The sequence below is a fragment of the Heteronotia binoei genome, chromosome 1 (assembly GCF_032191835.1).
Source record: "Heteronotia binoei isolate CCM8104 ecotype False Entrance Well chromosome 1, APGP_CSIRO_Hbin_v1, whole genome shotgun sequence".
Taxonomy (NCBI): domain Eukaryota; kingdom Metazoa; phylum Chordata; class Lepidosauria; order Squamata; family Gekkonidae; genus Heteronotia; species Heteronotia binoei.
The window spans coordinates 212,975,415-213,001,699 of record NC_083223.1 but is presented as its reverse complement, the minus strand read 5'-3'; the positions used below and the strand labels follow the sequence as shown (position 1 = coordinate 213,001,699).

General features: G+C 42.9%; 1 protein-coding gene across 3 annotated transcripts in view; it reads right to left on the bottom strand.

Annotated features, from left to right (window-relative positions):
• The window catches only part of MTA3 (metastasis associated 1 family member 3), a 186,858-nt gene that overhangs the window by 40,549 nt on the left and 120,024 nt on the right, over positions 1-26,285 (bottom strand). For all 3 annotated transcript variants that reach the window (XM_060247482.1, XM_060247483.1, XM_060247484.1), the window contains exons 15-17: positions 9,572-9,658; positions 8,007-8,156; positions 2,179-2,210 (exon numbers count right to left, since the gene is read on the bottom strand). In XM_060247482.1, the coding sequence (XP_060103465.1) occupies positions 2,179-2,210; positions 8,007-8,156; positions 9,572-9,658 (269 nt within the window). The remainder of the gene's footprint in view (positions 1-2,178; positions 2,211-8,006; positions 8,157-9,571; positions 9,659-26,285) is intronic.

Sequence of the window (26,285 nt, the reverse complement as noted above, 5' to 3'; positions counted from 1 at the left end):
ATCGACTCCACCTCTCCCGTAGCACAAGAACAGCGTCGATCTTCATACGGAACTTTTCTATATTTCCCTTCTAACACTTTTGAGGGCATGGCTGCGCATCGAGCCAACGTAAAGGCTCTTCTGTGAGCTGATACCTCCAAATAAGAAAAGTACTTGACCATCCTCATAACATATTTAGTCTCAGTAGACGCCAAAAAAGAGGGGGCCTGTTCTAGATCCCTTTGTCTCTCTATATCACAGATTCTTTGTTTGATAATACCTTTTTGCTTTGGCATTACTTTACATCAAGAGGTTTTCAAGTGAGTATCCTATACTTTCCAAATTGCTTTCAACCAATTGCAGCCACCTTGGCCTGTAGAGGTCTTTAATTATTAGAGGAAAGAGGCCTTTTTTGTTTGTATAGACCCTTAGCCATTGGTATGCCAAAGATAACATAATTCTGGCCTCAATTCTCATTTGCCCAGTTTCTAGTCGCAAAAGGGCATTTGGCACACCTGGCGGGAGCTGCAAGATGTTATGCAGAAATTTAGATTGCACTTTCTCAAGAGCCCAGGTTAATACCATAAAGCAGTTGTGTTAAAACTTTATATTGGAACAGTTTCAGTGCTGCCGGAACATAAAAGCCCCCCTTAGAACGAAAAAATCTCAGGATAGCATACATTGTTTTCTCAGCTTTCTCCACCCTCATATTACAATGTTCAGTATAGGCGCCTGTATCCTGAATTACCATTCCCAAATAAGTAAATTTTGTTACTTGTTCTATTTTCTCCCCTTTCATAGTCCAGTACCTCTTCTTGGTTTTTTTACCAAATGCCATCACTTTTGTTTTTTCAAAATTTATTACCAAACGTTCATTTCACAATACTTAACAAAGCTGTCTAATGCCCTCCGCAACCCAATAGGTGTTCTAGATAACAGTACCACATCGTCTGCATATAGCAGTACTGAAAGGTGGTGAAGAGCCAGCTTTGGGGGGTGTAATTTAATATCAGTCATATGTTCCACCATATCACTGATGTAATAACTGCTTTATGCATTGCTGATATGTCTGTATATTAAGTACTATGAAGTAGCTTCCAATTTATGGCAACCCTATGAATTGATGATCTCAATAGACAATAGATGATCTGTCATTAATAGACGTTTTCTCAGTGTTTACAATCCAGAAGGATACAACACTGCTATCTAGGTGTCACAGGAATACAATACTTTCTCAATATCTTAACTTCAGTGGATTTAGCAGCGTGTAGCCACCTGTTTAGGATTGTACTGTGAGTTTACTAGGGCTTAGAAGAAGAAGAAGAATTGCAGATTTATACCACACCCTTTTCTCTGAATCAGAGACTCAGAGCGGCTTACAATCTAACTTCTCCCTGCACAACAGACACCCTGTGAGGTGGGTGGGGCTGAGAGGGCTCTCACAGCAGCTGCCCTTTCAAGGACAACCTCTGCGATAGCTATGGCTAATCCAAGGCCATTCCAGCAGGTGCAAGTGGAGGAGTGGGGAATCAAACCCGGTTCTCCCAGATAAGAGTCCATGCACTTAACCACTACACCAAACTAGCTCTCAATCCACATATACAACTATGCAACTCTGTAAGTGGATGCATGCACACTCAGACACAATCTATATTGAGCTCTATGAATATATGTAGAAAGATTTTAACATCCAAATGCTCATCACCCCATTAACTGTGGTTACAGAACATGGTCACAGGCAAGGATTCTTTACCTGGTTTCTAGTAACTCTACTAATTGTATCTTAACACAAGATCCTCTTTTAATCCTTGCTTGCATGGTATCATCACTGACCAGGGATAGGATCACAGCAACACAACAGAGAAAAAAAGCCAAACTCTCTTGTTTTTCCTGCTATGACTGGCTTCTGTTGGCAGCTGACAAACTGGGAGTTCCAAGCAAACTCTGGTTAGTTTCCAGCACCTGTGGCTAGTTCAGTAAATCATGGTTTAAACAAACGGTGGTCAATATGGTGCTTATGTTCAGGATGAATCTTCTATGTACAAATTCAACAAATTCATCACCACTTCATATTGGTTCCTGCCATGTAGCACATAATGAAATCATGCTGTAGATGTTACCCTCTTCAGTTGAAAAACATAGAATAACACTATGTTTCCAAACCAAATATAAGAAGAAGAAAAACTGTAGAAAACTTACCATTTTTGTTCCATGTGTATGACTGGACAATCCTGAAAAATAACACAAAGTATTTTTATGGGTTTATTTGAAATATTTATACTCCTTGCTTCCACCACAATCTTCCTAAGATGACTTCCAAACTGAAATATATGTATATATATATTGATAATCCACTCTAAAATAATGTAACTTTGCAGTTACGAAGTTCTTTTAAAACTTTTTTTAAAAAAATCAGCAACCAGGCAAAAAACAAACATACAGGAGGAACAGAAAAATAAAAGTTGCAACAATATAAATAAAACAATATAAAGAGAAAGCACAAGCTCAATAGTCAAACTAGGGACAGGGAGAACAGCCATGTAACTAATACAGGATAGAAAGACAGACAGAAAAATTATGAGATGATGATGACAGACAGGCAGGCGGGCAGGTAGGTAGGTAGATCTAAAAATATAAACTAACCAATAAATATTTTGTTTGGTATGAAAGCTCAATGGGCTAGGTGTTGGGCAAGTGATTTCTACTTGAGGCACCACAGCAGAAAAAGGCCTGACCTGGTGTTTACCTCTCTTTTGTCAGAATGGCAGCACAGGTGACAAGGGCTTCTGCAGCATATTTTAGTTGACAGGTGCATTCAAATGAGAGAGGAAATCCTTTTAATATCATGGTCATGCACCACGCAGGAGGACCCTACAGGTAAGAAGATTGGAGGAAGGGAGCATTCCATTCTCCCCCTGCTTTGCTGACTCACCCTCAGCTCCCTGAGATCACCCTCAGCTTAGCCTCCCATTCACCCCACATGCACAAATTCACCAGAAAAGGGATTCTTTCTTGCTTACCTGCCCCCTTTCCACTCTGCTTGCCTGCTGCCCTACTTGTCTCCTCACCATTTCCACCATCCATCCCTTCCCCACTGCTATGTCAACCCCTTCCCCTCTTCCTGCACTGCCTACGTGTTTGTCCTTTACTCACCATGCCCCCTCCCTGTCACTCTGCCTCCCCTCCCTTCTTGCTGCTGCTACTGCTGCAGCTCTTTCTGCCTGACCACTTGACTCTCCTTCACTCATCTTTCCACCCATTTTCAGTTCTGTTGCTCCCCATTGTATTCCTCTCCTTCAGTCATTCAGCAGAGGTTTCTGACCCTCTTTAATCACCTGTCTACCAACAGCACTGCTGCCACTTGCTTTCCTTCCCATCAGCTTGAAATGCAGCAGTGGCAGGGTTGCCACTGGTACTGAGTGACCCAGCATATATGTCTGGGAAGCTCCTCCTCCCTTCCTCTGCACATGTACAGACAGCATTTCTGTCTTTTAGGAGAATTTATGTTTTCTGACAACATGATGCAATCCACAGATTTAAGTATCCACAGACAGGCCATGTTGACTATAGGGATATGTAAGAAAGGGTCAGGGTTTAGAGGACTGTGGTCTCTTTAAATGCCTTCTAGCTATGCTTAAATAAAAGCTGAATAATATTGGCTTTTATTTGGGAATGGCTGTTTAAGTAGCCAAATACAGATCTCTGATCTGTATGTGGCCAAATAAATACTACAAAATACTAAGGTATTTATTGTCTTGGTATAGACCAAGTGCAGACCCCTAACTCCATTCCTTGGATGTTTTCATGGAATTTGTTTTGATTTCTTCTAATACTTTCCCCTAGGTCAGACTGACTCATGTATAATTTCCTTTGAAAAAGGTAGTTCCCTGTGCAAGCACCAGTCGTTTCCAACTCTGGGGTGACATTGCTTTCACAATGTTTTCACAGCAGAGTTTTTACGAGGTGGTTTGCCATTGCTTTCCCCAGTCATCTACACTTTCTCCCCAGCAACCTGGGTACTCATTTTACCGACCTCGGAAGGATGGAATGCTGAGTCAACCTCGAACCAGCTACCTGAACCCAGCTTCCACTGGGATCCATCTCAGGTCATGAGCAGAAAGTTTGACTGCAGTACTGCAGCTTTACCACTCTGCACCACGGGGTTCTCTATAATTTCCTAGGGCTCATGTTTTCTTTCCTACACAGCCACGTTGGTAGTTCCTCATCAAGCTATCACATGAACTTAGCTAAGGACTAATAAATCTCTCAAAAAGCAAAGTGATCACTAGTGGAAACAAGGCACTCAATTCAGCTAAGGATAAAGTTCCCACACACAAATGATAAACATAATAATTGTGCTGTTGGAGACACATATTTTGCAAGACTCTGATCTCAAGCAAATGCTTATATTTATTAATTATTTATTTATTACGTTAAGCTTATATCCCGCCCTCTCCGCAAGCAGACTCAGGGCGGCTCACAACATCACATTACTTCCATTAAAAACCAATAAAACATATAAAACATAATTACATATTTAAATTATTTAAAACATTTCATGGTGCTGTATTAATACAGTACAGTATAGCGGTTCTGAAAGTTCGATGGTGACCATCGGTACTCTGCTTAGAGCTCTATATAATGTCCAGTGGCAGCTCTCTCTCGATTAAATGTCGAAGGCCTGTCGGAACAATTCGGTCTTACAGGCCCTGCGGAATGTAGACAAATCCTGCAGGGCTTCTGGTAGAGAAGCTAGAACACTACAATTCACTCATCATGTTTAGGATTGGTGACTTTTATATTAATCTTCATTAGCGGGGGCCTAGTCATGAAGTCACATTTTCCTTCTACTGATTTCTTGCGCTTATTCTTTTTTCTTTTTTTCTTTGTTTTGGTCATATGTATTTCCCAAATTTTCCAAACAAAACCCTTGGAAAAAATTGAGAAATGGTAGCTCATGGGAATCAACAACAATGCTAAATTAAGATAACATATTTATGCCATGTAAAATTTATGTTGCAAGCAAAGATAATCTGGGAGAAAAAAATATATATATACAAATAGAAATCTGCTTTTTTTCAGTGGATTCACAAGATATTATGGACTCTTGGAATAAACATCACATCAAAGAGAAAAATGAAGGTTACTCAGGGTTGCATATTGAAATTTTGTTTTTTAGGAAGATGAGCTAGGTGCTGAATATAGATTTCTGACAGAAATATCAGGATTCCTGCCCCCCCCTTTCATCCTTCACTCACTGTATTAAAAATATGAACCATTTTTTTTCTAAAGGAGAATTTGGGACAGGGTTATATAAGTATTTTGCCTCAGGGTGGATGGATGGATGGATGGATGGATGGATGGATGGATGGATGGATGGATGGATGGATGGCAGCAGCCACAAGGGCTGTGATTTCCAGGGGAAGATCAGCAGGGTAGAGAAGTTTTTAAGTCTTCCCTCTGTGCTGTCTTATCTTCCAAAACTGCTACCTCCAAGCTGCTTTTATCCTTAGTAGAGAAAAAATAAGTATGAGTATCCATAAATTGAAAGAAATAGGCTGTGGTCCATGAAAGCTTATGCTAGAGTAAAAATCGTATTCTTCTTTAAAGCACCACAAGGTATCTATTTATTTTTGCTGGAACAGAATAACACAGCTATTTTTCTGGAATTATAGTTTGTTTGTTTATATATTTGACAGTGAATTGCCCCATCCCAGCTGGTGCCGGGCTCTGGGTGATGCACAACAGGAGATAATAAATATATATAATTAAAATCAATAAAACCAGTTAACAAAAACAAATTCTATACCTTGATGCCAAACTGTTAAAGTTAATCTAGTCCAGATTGCTGGATGTTGCAATGGGAGGGGAACCCCATAAGGGTACCCATGGGGCAAAGGAGAGAGGTCCCAGTGCGGCAATGGTCGCTGTCCTTAATCAAAAGCCTGGTGGAACATCTCTGCCTTGCAGGCCCTGTGGAACTGTAAAAGATCTTGCAGAGCCCTAATGTCCTCCACCAGAGAGTTCCACCAGGTTGAGCCGAAGACTGAAAAGGTTCTGCCCTTCTTTAAGGATAGCCAGACCTCTTTAGAACCAGAGATCACTGGCAAATTTTGGCAAGTAGAACATGATGCTTTTCCAGGGACATAGCTGTCAGAACTTGAAGAACTTCAAATGAGGCCCATTACTTTGTTGCAAAAGTATAAGGCATTTATTGAGAACTGCGTTCAGGGAAGGCACAAGTTGACTCTGATAACAGGCTCAGCGATTGATACATTTTTTATGCAGTTGTTACCAAAACAATAAAACCATTTCTCACACCCTGGGAGACAGTTGTCTGTTCCCAGGGTTCCTTATCTCCGAAAGGAGGAAGGAGTCCTGCTGTGATGTTCTGGTCGGTCAGCTTCAAAGGACATCTGCAGATGTTTTCCAGAGGCTATCTGCCACCCTTCAGTGGTTACAGTTTGTTTGAAATGCAAAGCATTTAGTTAGTGGCCCTAGCTACAAGGACATGGGATTAGTATACAGTTACAAAATGGAGTCAGTTAGGCTAACATTATTAAGCTCAGCATACATGACAGATACAAGTTCTGACAATAGCAGAGGAGAGTTCTACTACAGAAGCACTGAAATCTAGCTTTCAATATCTTTCAGAGGTACTGGGAAATCAATCTCTTTCAGTTTGTTTTTGGGGATTATGATTAAAGTGGGTGGAGTCATTTTTCTTAGCGCATGGATATGACACAGGATTGACACTGCAAAACCTGAGCACTTTTAACACTTGGCAAGAGTGATCGGAGCAAATGTCTGTGCATCCTGGCTCTAGTCCGCTTGCGGAGAGGGCGGGATATAAATGTAAAGTAATAAATAAATAAATAGTGCTGAGGCCCTGGATTGCTGAAGACCTTTGCTTTCTACCAAGCAAAAGCAGGAGAAAATGCTAAAACTTAAATTAGGGGTGGCCAAACTGCAGCTCAGAAGCCACATGCAGCTCTTCACACATATTGTGTGGCTCCTGGAGGTTAAGGAGGAACTTAATGCAGGCTGACTCTCATGTAAGTATGCTTAGCATCAGGACCTCAGTCAGCCTCTGAGTGCTGATCCATAAGTAGGCAACTATTTCTGCCATATGTGAAGTGGGGAAGGAGGGGGAGATAGGCCAATCTCCTCCACAAGCTCTTCTCCTCCACCACAGTGGTTGCCTGGAGAAAGAGCACAAGAGCCGAGGGAACCACTGGAAGGAGGGACAGAATTAAAGTGGGCAGCACAAGATTCCCCCTTAGTTTCATAGCTCTTGTAGGAGCTGTATTTACTAACCTTGGTGTCAAGGCAAAGAGATATGCATAATGATGCAAATGGTGGTCAGTGATTTATATTGTACACGTGTTTCCTGCTCCTTCTGGTGCCAAAAAAATAATTCCCTGGAAGGCAATGGCAAACCACCCCTTAAAAAGTCTGCCAAGAAAATGTCATGATGTGACATCACCCCATGGGTCGATAATAACTCAGTGCTTGCACAGGGGACTACTTTTACCTTTACTAACCTTTCCCTATGCCGATCTTACAGTGACTGTTGTTCCTATATGGCAGTCCAGTTTGTTTCATATTGCAGAGAGGAGAGATGGCAATACAAAAAGATACCAAGTGAGTCTGTGAGCAAATTTGAGCTGGTGACCTAATCCACCCATATTTTAAAAATCTGTTAACCCTGTCATACTTACAAAAGAGATAGTGGCACTAGATTCATAGAAGCATACATTTTAAGTATTGCCTTAAATTAGATATATATTCATTTGGATCTATCCAGGTTTTTCACTGGTGAAGAAGAGAGTTGGGTCCCCTGTGGTCACCAGGAAAGTTATGTTTGGGATCATAGGGCCTGGATAGACAAAAATCATGTGGGACAGTGGCTGTGACAAAAAGTAGAATGGGCCAAGATTGTGTGAATCCAGCTGGCTGGATCTAACCCATTACAACAACAATAACAACAATAACAACAACATTTCATCTCTTTAGTTTACACATACCATCTAGGCCATTATGATGGTGGCTGTAGTTTCTTTTGCCCAAAATACTTAACGTTGAATGGCTTGGGGCCACCAGCATTCGCTTTGATACTGAACTCTGAAGGCTTGGCGTTGACTTGATTATATTAGGCTTCATGGCAGGATGAATTTCTGTAATTTCAAAAAGAGATTGTTGCAATTGTTTCATTTTTTTTTTAAAAAAAAGAAAGTACTTCCCATCATCAGTTCAATTTACTTGTAATCTGCTAATAATAATGAAGACTGTCATTTGGGTAAAGAATGTCAATAATTTATGTTTTAACTGATTGATTCTGCAGATGCATTAAACATTAGTTCTGAAGAAAATGGCACTATTACGTAATTTATCTTTACAATGCATGACTGTGTGGTAGCAGACCCCATCCCAGATGAGGCATTTCCTCCTGGGTATGAGAGAAAGAGCTATGCCTCTGCTTAGATTTTTAAGTCTTTAAAATAATTAATAAATTTTAAAAGCACCCCATTTATCAGAGACATCTTTTAATATACCATAATTTTTAATAGATTAACAGAGCTACTATGCCATAAACAGAGCTACAGTCTTCTATGCCTACTGAAGCCCATGGACATAGACTAACACCACTTAGGGTTGTCCTGTTAGTAGTGGCTCTTTCTCTGAAGGAGGAGCCACTGAAGTTGGAGGAAGTTTTCTTAGGTTGGAAGAAGGCTTCAAACTTTGCTCAGTAGGATATGAGTAGAATCCACCCCCTGACTAAACATTGCTGTAATGACGATGATGATATCTTGAAGAACTGCATGCTTCTGACACCTTATAAAGGAAAAGCCTCTGCATCTTTGGGTTGTCAATGCATTCCCTGTGGTGGTGTGAAACACAAAAGTCCTGTGCAGTTTCTTTGAACTTAATGTGGCTGTGAGTACTGAAAAAGGCTCTCAAACCATTCCTGGGTTAAAGCATACTATACTCAAAATGGAACTTTTTTGACATGCAGAAGCTGCTGTAGGCTTCCCACTTGTGTTCATTTAAAACACTTGTAAAACATGTTGCTTTCAAGAATGCAAATACTTTAAAATTGAAGAGAAAAGAACAATATAAGCCACTTTGGGTCCTCAGAAGGAAGAAAGGTGGGATAGAAATAAAGTTAGTAAATAAATAATATTTTGGAAAATACATGCAACTTGAAATGAATGTCTAGATTTTTATCACCTCAATGTACCATGTAATTGTGCAGAATATGTAGAATTATTTGGTATGTTTCCAAGTAGGGTAAACGTAACATACACATAAACACACATGCACACACTAAAGACCCATGCACACACTTCAGACTGCAGGTCAAAAACTCACTGTTTGACTGTTCCTCTGTATAAAACACCTGCTTGCAGAAAATATACACATTGGGTATATGTTCTCTCCTTCATGACTTAGCTTTCTACATGCCACCACTCTTTGATGAAGCTTCATAGCACCACAAAACTAAACATGTACTGTTTTTGAATTTAATGTACTTGAATGTCTGTTATTTATCACTATCTTGTATAACACATTTTGCTCAAAGAGGACTCACCCAAGTACCCAATTATACATGATAATGATTTTCTAGTGCTTTTAATCTTCAAAGGATTTCCAACAAATTCACAATGTCTGTCAGCATCTGAGGGATGAAGAGAGATTATTATTTGGTTGGGGGGGGGGTAAAGTAATGAATCAAGTAGAGCAGTGGTTTTCAAATTCCAGTTCCATAGAACATCAATAATTTTCCCCAGTGAAAAGATTGGTAATAGCATACAAAATTCCTTGAAAGATTAACCTTCCCCTGTATTGTGTGACTTCATTATGGTTGCCAGCTTCCAAGAGGGACCTAGGAATCTGGAATTACAATTTATTTCAAGACTACAGAGATCAGTTTTCCTGGAAAAAATGGCTGCTTTTATAGCATGATATTCTGCTGAGGTTCCTCATCAAATCCCCCTCTCTCTCCAGGCTGCACCCCAAATTTCCAGGAATTTCACCATCCAGAATTGGCAACCATATCTCAAGGAAATATTGGGGGTGTTATAGGACACAGGCTCAGGTCCTTGAAGTGGTTGAAAGACCTTCAAAGCCTGTATGAACTGGTATGTGTTCCAGAATCTGTTCCAAATCCACAGCAATATACTTTATTATCAATAATTTTCCCCAGTGAAAAGATTGGTAATAGCATACAAAATTCCTTGAAAGATTAACCTTCCCCTGTATTGTGTGACTTCATTATGTTCGCTCCTTCATGACTTAGCTTTCTACAGAATATATATGTTCTGTGACAGGTTCATAGGTGTCTCAGCACCAGGGCTTCTTTTGAGCAGGAATGCATAGGGATGCAGTTCTGGCTAGCTTGGCATCAGGGGGTGTGGCCTAATATGCAAATGAGTTCCTGCTGGGCCTTTTTTTACAAAAAAAGCCCTGCTCAGCACTAAACTGATTTGGAAAAGTTTCCCTGGGATAGAAAATTTGAAAACCACTGAAGCAGAGTACATATATTTCATGCATTTCCACAGAGGCACAAGTAATAACACATCTCATTATGATTAAGTATGGTTTAATGTACAGCATGCTGTATTCCAAAGGTGAGAAGTCAAAAACAAGCCATGAACACACGGATGGGAAAATGTAGGTTATATTTTTCAATTAATCAAAACTTTGCATTTAAAAAAAATGAAACCTATGGCACCACCTCACTTTGAAACAAAAAACAAATTTTGAGAGAAAAAAATACCTATTTGTGCAAGTGAAAGCTTTGTGAAAATTGATAAGGATTTTAAATAAAAAGTTCATTTTAAAAGGTACCTTGTCAAGCAGAGAAAGGCTATAGAATTACTATCAGAATTGTGCATAACCTCACTCCCTGACATTTTGTGGCTGGCACCATTTCCCATGACAGTCATTTTGTGGTTGGGTGGCATTGCTCCACAAATTTCACATATAGCACAGCCTCTCAGGGCAGCCATTTTGTGGTTAACAATGCCTCCTCAATAGCCATTTTTTGTTGTTTGTATCACCTCCTGCAGCAGCCATTTTGTGACAGCACCTGCCACCCTGTGTCAAAATTCCAAAGGCTGGGTATCCCTGCTACAGGCTGTTATCAGCCTGCATACTCAGAGAAGACACAAGCATGCCCTACCAACTTTTGGTAATAAGGGAATTATTTATATTTCTGCTTATATTTCTCTCAGAAGAGCTGCTATGAAATGCCCAAGGGAACTCAGTTTCATATCTCTGCCCAGCCAAAACATCTAAGCACAGACTAGGTATTAGTTCAGCTGCTGATCCTTATCTCTTTGCTAGTTTCTCATGAAAGAACGTATCTAAAATTATGTCATGCTGCTAGCAGCAGTCAGCGAACTGGAGTTTTGATAGATGCTAACCACAGTTACCTCATGAGGTGTTCACTAGGTGTTGCCAGAAAAATGTGAAGACTGGATGCAACAGCCTTCCACATCCTGTTAATATCTAGTTTAGGTCTTACCAGGCAGCCTTGAGTAACTCGCTTCTTTTCAACCTACCCTACCACCAATGGTTACTGTGATGAGAAAACTACAGAACTGAGTTCCCTAGAGGAAGGCCATGATACAAAGATGATAAATAAAGTTTATGCTGTGGGAAATGATACAATTTTCTTGGCCCTTGCCAGGTTAACAGATGGTATTGTGATTGTTATACCAGATATTGCCATTTTATGTTACGGTAGCTTTCATTCTATATAAAAATAATTTAAAGACTGAGAAACAAAACCCTTTCCTCAATTTCAAGTTATTATAGCACATTAATTTTATGAAAATATAATTGTTATTAATCATATTCTGGAGCATGTTATGTCATTTCAGTTACTGTGCGCAATCAGGTCAGATTTAAGCACTTTTATGTGCCATTGATATTAATGAAAGAATATCAACCACTTAGTAAATCTTTTTTCATTTAAATCAATGGTGTTTAAACATACATTGCTTTGGCTGGATTGGGCCTCTCTCTTTTTTGTACTACTTTTGTATATAGAGACTCCTCAGATGCTTAGCTTTTAATAAGGTTTACAGATTTTATTAAACATATAATTTTTAGTTCTGCAAATTTTGGTTGTCACCCTTTATGAAAGCCAGTGCACAGGGAATATTTGAATCATTACCTGGTTACAGACAGAAGACTTGATGCATCAGTCAGATCACATACAGCAGGAACATTACCTCATAAAAGTACTCAGGCAGCTTACAGCCCACTGAGAAAAGTTTCACTTGAAAAAAAATTGAGTAAGGGCAATTATCTCAAGTGTTCCATAATTAACTGTCACCTGGGTTGGGGGGGAGAGGCATTTGAATCTCATCAAACTGTCATGAATAAGAATCATTCATGGGATGAAAAGCAGGAATAGAAATTCATAATAGTATTATCTTCACAGCCCAAAACTGTGCGCATTCACCTATGAAAAGGCCTATTGAGTTCACTGGAACTTACTTAAAGCAAGTGTGCATTTGACTGCTGCCTGCCTTTACCAAATTATGTTATTCATGTTGAAGAAGGACCCTATACTCTGCTTCCCTAGATATAAAGTTTACCAAGGTTGAAGAGCTGAGGTAAAAGCTGAATTTATTTGAACAGCATGTTATCTTCTATACTGATTGTTCAGGAAGACACTTTCACTTGTATGTTTTTTAATAAATCCTTTATATAGTTCTCAACAGTTCTGCTTTCTTCTAGAGCATATTATTATGCTCTGTTATGAAGACAGGCACTTTGGTAAAGGAAAGAATGGGCTGACAAACAGCTCATTATAAATTTGGTACTGCTGCAATATTATTGCTACTGCATAGTCATCATGAGTGTGTGTGGGGGTCGGGGGGATAGGTTTGTAGCAACTATGCCAAAAAATGGAAAAGCTTTGAGAGTACTGAAACAAAAGGAACGCTATCAGAACACAGCCAAATACACTATCCAACTTTGCAGCTTCCAGTTGGGAAATGGGAAGAACATTTTAATAAATAGCTGCCCAGATAAAGAGAATTGCATATTACAACCAGTTATGATGACTTCTCTCTAACAAAGCTAATTAACAGAAGACGATGCAGCATATACTAGAACTCTATACCCCTATGATATCTCTTTGCTCCCCAAGGACGGAATAAAGAGTCAGACACAGAGTATTGGTGTAAAATTGGGCCACTTTATTCAATATTCTAATAAACAGCAAGGTACCCCATCAGCGGCCAAGGCTAGGGGTCACCGCGACCGCTCCCCTGCCATTAACGGGCGGGAGACCCAGCCCCCCAATCTGGGTTTGGGCCTTCTGGTGCAGGCCCAGCAGGGAGGCATGCACCAGAGGGCCCAAACCCAGACACTTGTCTCGCCAGAAAGGCACCCTCTAGCTGAGCCTCCCGGACAGTCTGCATTCTCCAAACACGGGTCTTCAAACCCGAAGGCTGATCATGCCAGACCCCAAATTCCCCAAAAGGGGGATGCTTCACAGTCCTCCCCTAGCCGCATAGTGCCTTAAACCCCGAAAACCTGCCACTAAAGTCACCGCCTATTTAACAGTGCCTCCCGATAGCCAAATCCTCAATCCACTGCTTTGCTATGTAGGGTAGGCAAAAAACGCACCCCAGCCACTGCCAATCAGCCAAGGTGTAAAAAATTCCTACCCGGCTCCTCCAAGGAGGCAACCAGAAAATTGCCCACATAACATGCAGGGCGGGCGAGAGGGCCGATCGTCTGCCAAGACGAAGGAGCTGACAAGGCAGGCAGATCAGATCCTGCCTTTTTCTCTGCGTACCGAAACGGGCGCCCCCTGACTCTTCCCATCCAGGGAAGCAAACTCTGCTCATGCAGCCTAGCAGCTACGCTGCAGTCTGCAAGCATAAGATTGCTCCCCAAGGACAGAATAAAGAGTCAGACACAGAGTATTGGTATAAAATTGGGCCACTTTATTCAATATTCTAATAAACAGCAAGGGTACCCCACCAGTGGCCTGGCCAGGGCTAGGGGTCACCGCAACCACTCCCCTGCCATTAATGGGTGAGAGACCCAGCTCCCTCCAGGGTGAGAGACCCAGCTCCCTCCAGGGTGAGAGACCCAGCTCCCTCCAGGCAGGCCCAGCAGGGAGGCACACACCAGAGGGCCGAAACCCAGACGCACATCTCGCCAGAAAGGCACCCTCTAGCCGAGCCTCCCGGACAGTCTGCAGTCTCCAAACCCGGGTCTTCAAACCTGAAGGCTGATCATGCCAGACCCCAAATTCCCCAAAAGGGGGATTCTTCACAGTCCTCCCCTAGCCGCATAGTGCCCTAAACCCCAAAAACCTGCCACTACTAAGGCCAAGTCTCTACTTAGGGCTTAGCGCCTACAGGGAGGCCCAAAGCCACCCGCAACCCTTGCTGCAAATCTCTCAGAAACAGCATATTACCCTTTTCCAAGAGATGGACCCCATCCCCTCTGTAGAGGTCAGGAAATTTCAACAAAATGTCCAGATGGGGCAAATAGTGGCCCAAACCCTTTTCCAGCACCTTCCTGATCTCCTTATTAGCCTTATACTGGACGCTTTCTATAGCTGCAGGGTCCCAAGCACAACGCCACACCAGGCGGGGCAGCATGGCTGACCAAATTATGGTGGTCCCAGGCCATCGCTCCCGAATGTGCTGGAAATCATCCTGGGCCTGCCAAACTAAGGCCTTGCCCTTTAAGAGTCCCAGGTGAACAATTAAAACCTGAGAAGGAGGACCCACATAATCTTTAAACAACAAAGGCAGCAGGCCTGGCCACTGAAGGCCCCGGCACCCCCGCCATTCAATATGCACATGCTGGCTGAGTCCCAGCTGAAAGCCAATTGCAGTTCTCCGAGCCTGATGAGCGGCCCAAAACACGTGGCTATGGCCGCATAGTTAAACAAGAACAGTTAAACAAGAACAGAACCAACAATAAACAGACACCAAGTCACTCACGGCCTAATAAAAGGTTGCACGTAAGCCTTATAGGCCGAGGAACGCCACCTGCCCAATCTCTGAATGGAAGTGGAAGGATCCCCCATGATAGCCGCTGTTGAGGCTGCCCCAATTCTAAAGGAGTGGGTCCCTAAACCACACCCCAGACAACCCCAACATGCCAAACCCTCTTCAAACCTCGCAGAATCAAAGGATACACAGGATTCCGCGTATATCAACCCTGGGACCAGCCTCTCTGGCCCACCCCTCCAGCATCTTTTGAATACGAAAGTCAGCTGTTTCTTCCCTATAACCCAGCGCCTTATTGACAAAAGCCAATGCAGACAAGCGCCCCCTAATGGATTGCACGGCCAACCCCTTACCTCGCAGCGAAACATAGTATTGGAGCAAATGCTTGACCGGGAGGGGCCAAACCCTGTAATACCCTACCTCAGCCCTAAAGACTTCAAACTGCCGCACAGCCCATTCGTAAGACTTCCTGGTGCTGGGCGCAATGGCTAGACCTATCGCTCTGCAGGCCTCGGCTCTCCAATCAGCCATAGCTCCTGGGGCATTGGCACCGGCTCTCTGTCAGCATCTGGGGCCAGCCGACGAAACCTCTCCATCTGTTTATGAGATAGAACGTCAGCCACCCCGTTACTCACCCCAGGAACATGCTTGGCTAAAAACAAAATGTTAAGCCGCAAACAGCACAGAGTGAAGGCCCTCACCAATCTCATAACCCGGCCAGATTTGGATGAAAGGGAATTAATGACGTAGACCACTGCCATATTATCACACCAAAAATGGACAGTGTGATTGGCCATATCCTTCCCCCATGGCCAAACCGCGACTAAAATAGGAAAGAACTCAAGAAACGTAAGATCCCGGTTCACACCAACCTTTACCCAGGAGTCAGGCCAACTATCTGCGCACCAATGTCCATGGAAATAGACTCCAAACCCCAAGGAACCAGCTGCATCAGACATGACCTGAAGCTCAGCTTCGAGCCTCATGTCGTCCCTCCAAAAAGAGACTCCATTAAAGAACTCCAAAAATTCCTGCCAAACCCTCAGATCATCCTTCATGCTGCAGGTGACCCTAGTTCTATGCTGAGGCAAGCGTAACCCTGCCATAGCATCGCACAGCCTTTTAAGAAAAGCCCTCCCAGGAGCAACCACTTTGCAAGCAAAGTTGAGGTGCCCAACTAGCTGCTGCAACTCCAACAAAGTAACCTTCCTTTTAAGAAGAAAGGTAGAAATCCTAGCCCTCAGCTCCACTATTTTCTGAAGAGGCACCCTAGACAACTGCGCAATAGTGTCAATCTCAATCCCCAAAAAGGATCGGACCTCTGGGTCGAACCTTCAGTTTTCTCAGGCGCTAAAGGAACCCTAAGCTCCGCTGCCAGCTCAACAAAGCCAGACAGCAACTGCCCACAATGCTGTCCCCTCGGGACCCACAAAAAGGTCTCTCTCTCTCTCGGCTTGACTTCGCGAACGAAGATTTAAGAAGGGTTCAGTAGTCCACGTCTGCTGCAGGTTCGCTGGTGGCTGACAAGACCAATGCGGGACAGGCAGATCCGGCCACAGTGGCTGCAGGGAAAAGTCTGATTTGGGGTTGGTGCTGTAGCAGTGCGATTCTTCCTCAATCTCCTTTTGTCCTCAAGACCAGCTATGCGTGCGTTCTCAAAGGAAGAGACAGCCTGGTGGATGGTGTGCCTCCATGCTTTGCGATCTGAGGCTAGGTCAGACCACTGGTGATGGTTGATGCGACAGATGCCAAGGGATTTCTTCAAGGAGTCCTTGTACCTCTTCTTTGGTGCCCCTCTATTTCGATGGCCGGTGGAAAGTTCGCCATACAGAGCAAGCTTGGGAAGGCAGTGGTTTTCCATCCTAGAAATATGCCCTGCCCAGCGCAGCTGCATCTTCAACAGCAGTGCCTCGATGCTTGTAACCTCCGCCCTCTTGAGGACTTCAGTGTTGGTCACAAAGTCACTCCAGTGGATGTTGAGGATGGTGCGAAGGCAGCGCTGATGAAAGCGCTCAAAAAAGTCGAGGGTGATGATGGTATAAAACCCACGATTCGGAGCCGTGGTAGTCATCCAAATAATGAATGACATTGGTTGCTCCTGGGAGGGCTTTTCTTAAAAGGCTGTGCGATGCTATGGCAGGGTTACGCTTGCCTCAGCAAGCAAGGTAGTCATCCAAATAATGAACGACATCCTGCAAACCCACTTTCTCCCGCACAGCCCATTCCAAAAATGTGCTGAAACGCTCGAAAGCCGAACATGACACAGAGCAGCCCATTGGCAAAGCTCTATCCATGTGAAATTGACCCTCAAAAGAAAACCCTAGAAGTTCAAAATCATCGGGATGGACAGGTAAAAGGCGAAATGCAGACTTAATGTCGCATTTCGACAATGCTTCCCCCACCCCACAACGCCTCACCACGGCAACAGCCTGGTCAAAGCTGGTATACCTAACGAAGCATAAGTGCTCCGGGATCCCATCATTCACGGACTTCCCCTTAGGAAAAGACAAATGGTGAATCAAACAAAATTCACCAGGTGCCTTTTTAGGCACCACACCCAAAGGTGAGACTCTAAGAGTACTCACTGGAGGATGTGAAAAAGGACCCAATATCCTTCTCTCAGCCAGCTCTTTTGCAATCTTGTCCCTAACGACCTGCTCCAAGCCCTGAACTGACTTAAGGTTTCCTGACATAAACGTAACTCGAGGACCCTGAAAAGGGATCCTAAACCCAACTTTAAAACCTTCTAACAAATACAAACTATCAACCCTTCAAGGGTACCTCGACAGCCACTGCTCAAGAGGTCCCGCCCTTATTGGGCTGGGCCCCTTTTTTAGCTGGAAAGGCACCTCCCATATGTTGAGGGTGCCCCCATAAAGGAACCAGCCATGCCAGGATGCCCTGCACCTGGGTATACACTAGGAACGCCTTGCTCACATGGCCAAGCCCAATTCTGAAACGTGCCCAACGCAGAGGAGGCAGGTGCCCCCGTGCTTGACATGGAAGTGCCCTGCCCGGATGCCGAAGCAGGCCCCCATGCTCCCCATGGCCAAACCTGCCCAGGCCCCGCCTGTAAATTCTCAACCGACCTACCTCTGAATCCAGCAGGAACCAATGGCAAACCAGCCCTCGATGTTCCAGCCGCCACCGTCAAACCCACATCCTGACCGCAGAGGCCAGCATCCATGCCAGGCATGACTCCACCAGACCTGCCCTCAAGAATAGACAGCCTGGTGAGAATACTCGCCTGCTTACCCTTCTTAGATTGCCTCACATCATCCTCCCTACCTGGAGAAAGGATGCCCACTGCCTGTTCCAAGGCTCTCAATCTACAAGCAATATTGGAATCAACCACCATATCACTCTCCTCATCAGAAGAGGATAACGGCGGTGGTAGCCTTTTCTCAGGAGCCTTGGGCGCCTTAGGCGCTGGCTTTTTTCCTTGAGCTTGCCCGACCCTTTTCCACCAGCCATCTAAATAGCAAGCACAAGACCACAAAATGGCCTCCTGCAGCTCCACTCTAAAATGGCTTCCCCCTCGAAGAAGAAAGGGAACTCAAAATGGCCACAAAAGCCTCTGCTGCACATCAATGTCCCCAGTAGGAGAAAAATGGGGGGGGAGGGGGAGGCTCTCCAAAATGGTCACCTGCCAACCTCAAGGGTAATAATAAAAAACCCAGGTTGCCCCACAAACCCACACCCTCAAAAATTAAAAGGGGAAAGACCAACCCCTGGGCTCCACAACCCCTGCCCCAGCAGACCCCAAACCCTAGGCAGACTCAGCCAACAAGAAGGACAACACCATGTCCTCCACCGCCTCCGATGCCGCTGCCAGCCCGCAGCACTGCAGCTGACACTCCAGCCGACGCTCTAGCCAATGCTTCACCTGCCGCTGCCCAGTCGACTGCCCCCCAAAACCCCGATGTCCAACCAAAAACAAAACAAAAGCCTCAGCCTCAGCCGATCGTCTGCCATGACGAAGGAGCCAACGAGGAGCGCAGGTCTGACAGTTAGACCATCAGATCCCTCCTTTTTCTCTGCGCGCCAAAACGGGCGCCCCCTGACTCTTCCCATCCAGGGAAGCAAACTCTGCTCATGCAGCCTAGCAGCTACGTTGCAGTCTGCAAGCATAAGATTGTTCTGCTTGTGTTCACTTGAAGACATACAAGCATGGCATCTCTCAAGCTTTTACCAAACTGCCAGTGAAATCTGCCACATAGAAAATTCCTTCCACTGTCAAAAAGTGGGGAAGGGTCCCCAAGATCATGGGACATGCATGAACAAAAGCCACATGGACTGGGGGCAATGATAAGGAGGGGAACTAGCCACAATTGAGAAAAAAAGCTGGCTAGATCCAACTCTATGGGCGTTTTTGCACTGACCTTCAAGTAGCGCGACCACCCTCTTCACACCGGAGGATCTGCCCGGATTTCGCACAAGAAGCGCCGGCGCACCCAAAAGAGCCGGCTACTTCCGTCGCGAAACCCGCTCAAACGGAAACCGCCAAGAAGCAGGAAAACGTTTGAGCGGGTTTCGCGACGGAAGTAGCCGGCTCTTTTGGGTGCGCCGGCGCTTCTTGTGCGAAATCTGGGCAGATCCTCCGGTGTGAAGAGGGTGGTCGCGCCACTTGAAGGTCAGTGCGAAAACGCCCTATGAGTTAACTGCTAGATCCAACTCTATGAGTTAACAGCATTTTAGATTTCCCCTCTCATTTTCATATATGGATACCATTTCTTGGTTATGTGACAAGGAAACAGTCTGAATGTTTAGAATTTTTTAAAAAGAACAGCATAAAGTAAAAGTGAGAGAAATTCTGAGAATGATTTTTGACAGTTACAAGAAATGTCACAATAGTCTGCATATTATCATATCTGTGAACTCATTTTGGATTATTACAAAGGAAACACAAATAGAAAGTATGAATCAACTGTGATTGCACATCATGCGCCAGCAATACCATATAATACTCAATACTATATTGTATTCAACCCAATTGCATCACTGCTGTGAAGTTTGTTTAGGTGAAGATAGCCCTAGCTTAGAGTCTACAGAAGAAACAAATGAGATCAAAATATGATTTATTCCCAATTTTAACTATGCAGTTCAGCCATATCTCTTCTAAATATCTCACTATGTCTTCTAAAGCTTCAAAAGATACATCATTTTTTTTTAAAAAAATCCTTTTTAGCTGTTGGGAAACCATAGGCCCCAACAGCCAGTTTAGTGTAGTGGTTATGTATGTGGTTTGATTTGCCAGTCCTTCACATGCACCTGCTGAGTGACCTTGGGTCAGTCAGTTCTCTCAAGAGCTGTTCTCAAAAGAGCAGGACCAATTTCCCACTAGTGTTGCTCTGCCTCCAGACTTCTGTTTTCCTCGGAGCAAATTATAGATTTCCCACGAGTTGCTCTGCGGGTGCATTCTGAGCTGTGGCAACTTTCAATTCTCCACACGGCAACATAATCCTGAAAAGACAGCATCTAAAAATGGTGCAGGGAACTAGAGGTTGCTGTGGCTCAAAATGCACCCACGGAGCAACTGATGGGAGATTGATCACTTGAGCTGGGCAGGGGGTGGGGGACAGAAGCCTCAGGGGAGAGCAACACTAGTGGGAAATTGGTCCTGTTCTCAAAAGAGCTTTGTCACCTCCACCTACTTCACAGGGTGTCTATTGTGGGGAGGGGAAGAGAAAGGAGATTGTAAACCATTCTGAGTGAATGGAGGGATATAAAGGCAATCTCTTCTTCATCTCTGACAGGCTTTATAATCCAACTCATTCACATTTTGCCCCAACCCAAATTTGTGAATGTTAATTTTTAAACGCTGCCCCATTTAATGTTAAAATACCAAAGACATACATACAAAGGAGCAACAACACAAAACTCTCCAGAAGTTCAAATACACATGCTGTGAAACAGTGAGGGAACTTGTATCAAGAATATTTATATTACAGGATTGATTGGTTTAATTTTCAAGAAAGCTGAAAACCTTTATGGTGTTTTCAAAGCACCTAGAATATGGGAATTGACTATACGTTTCTATCTTCACCCACATATTTTATTTTATGTACTACTATCTTCACATATTTCCTACATAAATCTGCTAATCCATTTAAAATATAAATTTAAGCCTTGCATGATAAAGGCAAAAATTTACTGTGCCCTGCCTCAGCTAAAATTCAAAAGCAGAGGGCCAAAATATACATTTTCTATTTCATTTATCCAGCATGGAAAGCAACTGTACACTATATGCAGTAGAGACAAAAAAACAAAGGGGGGAAATTATCTGAATGTATAATTTCACAAATGTGTACTTTCACATTATGTAAACTAAATAAATATGCAAATTTAAAGTAGGACACATACTGTAAACACAATACCAGACTATTTAATCTGATTTTCTATGGCTGTTACATTGGCATCACATTGCTTAGTCTTACAAAGCACATTTCCAAGGCCTTTAGTGAGTATCTGATCCATATATTCAATTATATTCAATTAGGGAGAGGCAGTAGATTTCCACTCAGAAAATCTACAAGGCCCAGCCTGCTTCCAGCTTTTGAAAACCTGAGCCATGATTATAAACATGAGAACACCTGATGCACATAAAAGCAAGTCATGAAATTGATCAAAGATGAAAAAATAAATGAACAAAAATGGTCTAAACTTTAAGCCCCCCCCCCTTTGATCTTGAGGCCCAGGCCAAATGCCCCTTTACCTTTTCCTCTGATTGGCCCTGGGGAGGGGAAGAAGAGAGGTTAATGGCTTTGATATTGGGTATAGTTGTATTTTTACCCTGCCTTTCTGCCACATAGGGCCACCAAGGCAGCTAACAAACTATAACATGCGGATTAAAACCCCATCTTAAAAGCTATTAAAATTAACATAAAAATAAATTGGCATACTCAGGCATAATACAAAATGAGGACAGACAAAATATACGGTCCAAGATTAAGAACAATAAACTAATAGAATTTATAGTGAAACATGCCCTGCAGAGATTTTAATGGACTTCTCCAGAAATTTACTTGTGATTTCTATTTCATTATTTTTCAGTAGGTGGTGATAGTCAATCCCATTCACTAGGTTACAGGAAAGGAGAGAAAGATTTTCAAATAGTTTCCTCCAGGGATTAGAATATAGCTAGCAGTCCAGCAATATATGTTGGATAGAATCTGGACTGTTTACCCCACAAGGACAGACTCTCTCACTATATGGCATTAAAACATTTGAAGAAAAAACATTAATCCTTGTCAACATAAATGCTCTCTGTTGCTGGGGGCTTTCTAGATCACATAAATAGTTGGCCATTTTTCCAATGGGTTGAGCAAGACCAAGTCCCACAGGCGAGCATGTATAATATTGAACAGGACATAACTTAGTCAAGTTTAAATCAAGGAGCCTCTGTAATTAGTCTAAAGTTATAGGATTCATCAGATAGGAAGAGGTCTTCCATTACAATTCCTATGTTTGAATTTATCTATAATCCCTTCTAACCACACAGCATTGCAAGTGTCTTTGAGCAAGATAATTGAGCAAGCTATCCGATTCAGCCCTGTAATAAATTCAAAGCCAGTATTTAAAAGTTAAAATCCATGCTTTCACTGCTATTAGGTGCATACCTGTTTCCACACAAATTACAGTATAAAGTACACATTTGGGCACTCCAAGAAGTTGGCGCAAAAATGTAGCCTGAATATTTTCTATTTTCTTATTCAAGGCATTAATCCACAGGGGAATCCCATAAAGTATTTGAGATAAGGTTTAGCCTGAAAAATTTTGATTGCAGCAGGGAAGTACTGTTTACCTTTATGGTACAAATGTTTGATTTGAGAGGAGAAATTGGCTGTATTAATTATTCTGTTATGATGGACTACCCATTTGAGATTGTAACTGAATGTTAAGCCTAGATATTTATTGCACTTGGTTTGTTCGATTTCTTGGTTACCTATATACCATTTTTGCGGGTGCCAACTTTTAGAGAAAACTACAACCTTAGATTTAGAATAGTTTATAGAAAGTGAATTTATCTGGCAATAATTATCCAAAGCTTTGAAATATCTCTGTAATCTCACTCTAGTGTGGGAAAGAATATTGTCGGCATAAAAATAAATAATCAAAACAAGCTAAAACCAGAATTTAAAATCAGTACAAAAGACAAAAACAGCAGTTAACACATTGGGAGCAAGGAGGGATCAATGTAGGAATGCTAAGCAAAAAATTTTAAAGTCTTCACTTGCTAACAGAAGATGGCAACAGAAGGAACAGACAAATCTACCTGAGGGGAGTTCCAGAGTTTTTGTGTCACAACTGAGAAGGCCTTCTCCCAGGTTGCTGCCTAGGGTTGCCAGAGCCTACCTGATTCCGAGAATCCAAAAAATAACCACGGGAAACACTTCTGTAAATATAAACTACTAATAAACAATTTATAAACAATCAGTGTGTACATTTCATAAGACTAGTGAAAATGTAAATATCAATCCAATGCAATCATTAACAATCCTTTAGCAATCCATACATAATAGAGATCATAACAAAGTCCATTCCAAACCATAGTAATAGATAGCCCTTTTAGGAGTGTATCGTAAAACTGAAATGTTGACAGATTAATTAACAGATTAGTAGCTGAAAAATTCACTCCAACCAGACTTCTAAAGAGTATGAGAAGATGAATATAAAGCAAGGATTCAAGAGCCCAATGAGCAATCGATATATCATTTCAAAAAAACTCTTTCTCAAGAGCTTGCAATCCTTATGATTATTCTCCTTTAGGAACAATATTACAAGACAGAACGTTGCAGCCTCCATAGTCAAAAGTCACATGCTTCTACCTTTCCATTAGCCTAATGGAACAGACTTTGATATGATCTCTATTATGTATGGATTTCTAAAGGATTGTTAATTACTACATTGGACTGATATTTACATTTGCTGTAGTCTGATTGTTTATAAATTGTTTATTAGTAGTTTATATTTACAGAAGTTTTCCCTGTGATTAGTTTTTATATTCTCTAGTTGTAACTATATACTTTGTGCCAGTTGTAACTATGTACTGTGGTGTCAGGGTTTTTTTGTTGACCCTATCTGATTCCCGGTGGAGGGATCTTCAGTCCTTCCCAGGAGCTTCCATTGCATGTGCAAAGTGCGTGCAGTGTGACAGCATCACCCAAAAGTGCCATCATCACGGTGCTATCACATGGTGACACTAGTTTTTTAGAGAAACTCTATTGTTTGAGCCCAAATTTACAATAGAGTTTTGCCCAAAAACTAGAGCTGATGAAGTCGCTTCCAGGTAATGTCATCACGCCATGTTTGGGGGCATTTGAGAGTGAGATTTTCCTCTGATGGCCAGTTGGCTGGTGACAGGGAGGAGCCTGCAGAAGTGAAGAAGATGATATTGGATTTATACCCCGCCCTTTACTCTGAATCTCAGAGTCTCAGAGTGGCTGACAATCTCCTTTACCTTCCTGCCCCACAACAGACACCCTGTGATGTGGGTGGGGCTGAGAGTGGGGAAAACCCCACCCAGACTGGAGGGATGGCAATGCTTTTTTTGCCTCCCTAGTTTCAGAAGGTGCGGGAGTCTGAAGGAGGCCTCCTGAAGATGACCACAGTGGTTAGGTAGGTTCATGGGGACAGACAGTCCTTCAGGTATGTTGGTCCCAAACCATATAGGACTTTAAATGTCAGAACCAGCATCCTGAATTCTGCATGGAGACAAATTGGGAGCCAGTGTAGATGGAACAGGTATGGAGTTATATGGTCAACATATACAGTGACCCCTGCAATGGTGACTTCCAGGCTGGACTACTGTAATTCGCTCTATGCTGGTCTACCCCTGAAATTGATCCAGAAACTGCAGCGGGTGCAGAATGCGGCAGCTTGCCCGATGACTGCATCACCTGTACGGGTGAGAATACATCCGGCACTCCGTAACCTACACTGGCTGCCTATAGAGTACCGGATCCATTTCAAGGTGTTAATTTTGACTTTTAAGGCCTTGCTCAGCCTGGGACCAACATACCCACAGGACCGTCTCCTCCCATATATACCCTGGAGGTCACTTCGTTTGGCCTCCCAAGGTCTTCTGATAGTTCCCAGCCCAAGAGATGCCCATCTTGCCTCTACCAGGGCCAGAACTTTCTCAGTCCTGACCCCGATGTGGTGGAATCAGCTCCCTATGGAGATCTGGGCCCTACCTGGCTTGCTGGCCATTCGTAGGGCCTGCAAAACGGAGCTGTTCCGCCAGATCTTTGGATGAGGCAGCTGGCATCTATTTACTGATTGGTTGACCTCCCCCCTACTGCTCTGCTGCTCTACTGCACTACTGTACTGTGATGCTACATTGCAATACTATTTTGTGCTATACCACCTTGCTGTCATGCCATCTTGCTGAATCATCTTGTTGCACTTTGATGAATGTTGTAATTGGTTTTATTGTGATTTTATTTCTATTTGCTGTACTCTGCTCTGAGCCTTCTGGGCGGAATATAAATAAACAAATAATAATAATATCTGAATTGCAGCATTCTGTAGCAACTGAAGTTTTCAAACAATTTTCAATGGCAATTCCAGATACAGTACACATTGCAGTAATCTAATCTAGATGTAGGAAGAAGAATTGCAGATTTGTACCCCGCCCTTCTCTCTGAATCAGAGACTCAGAGCAGTTTACAATCTCCTATATCTTCTCCCCCCACAACAGACACCCTGTGAGGTGGGTGGGGCTGAGAGGGCTCTCCCAGCAGCTGCCCTTTCAAGGACAACCTCTGCCAGAGCTAATGGCTAACTCAAGGCCATTCCAGCAGGTGCAAGTGGAGGAGTGGGGACTCAAACCCGGTTCTTCCAGATAAGAGTCCATGCACTTAACCACTACACCAAACTGGCTCTCTTAACCAGGGTATGCTACAGAGTGGCCAAATCATTTTTGTCTAGGAAAGGCTGCAACTGACTAACCAGTTAAAGTTGGTAAAAGGCACTTTTGGCCAGAGCTGCCACCTGCTTTATCCATTAGTAGGCCAGGTCCCAAGAGTACCCAATCTGGCCTTCACACAGAAAGATAAATTCTGTTCATAATAAATTATCTATTTATTATAGATGGGCTTCCTGAAATATAAGAAATCCATCAAAATACAAACTGGGGAATACCTCTACTTTATACATTATGACTTAGTCGCATGTCTCATGCTTTTCAGATGATCATCCTTTTAAGTTTTACATTCTGTTTGCAGTTTCCCACTAAGTTAGGCTAAGCTCCAGTGAGGTATTTTGTGGAGAGGAAACTTATCATTAAGCACTTTGAACGTAAAAATG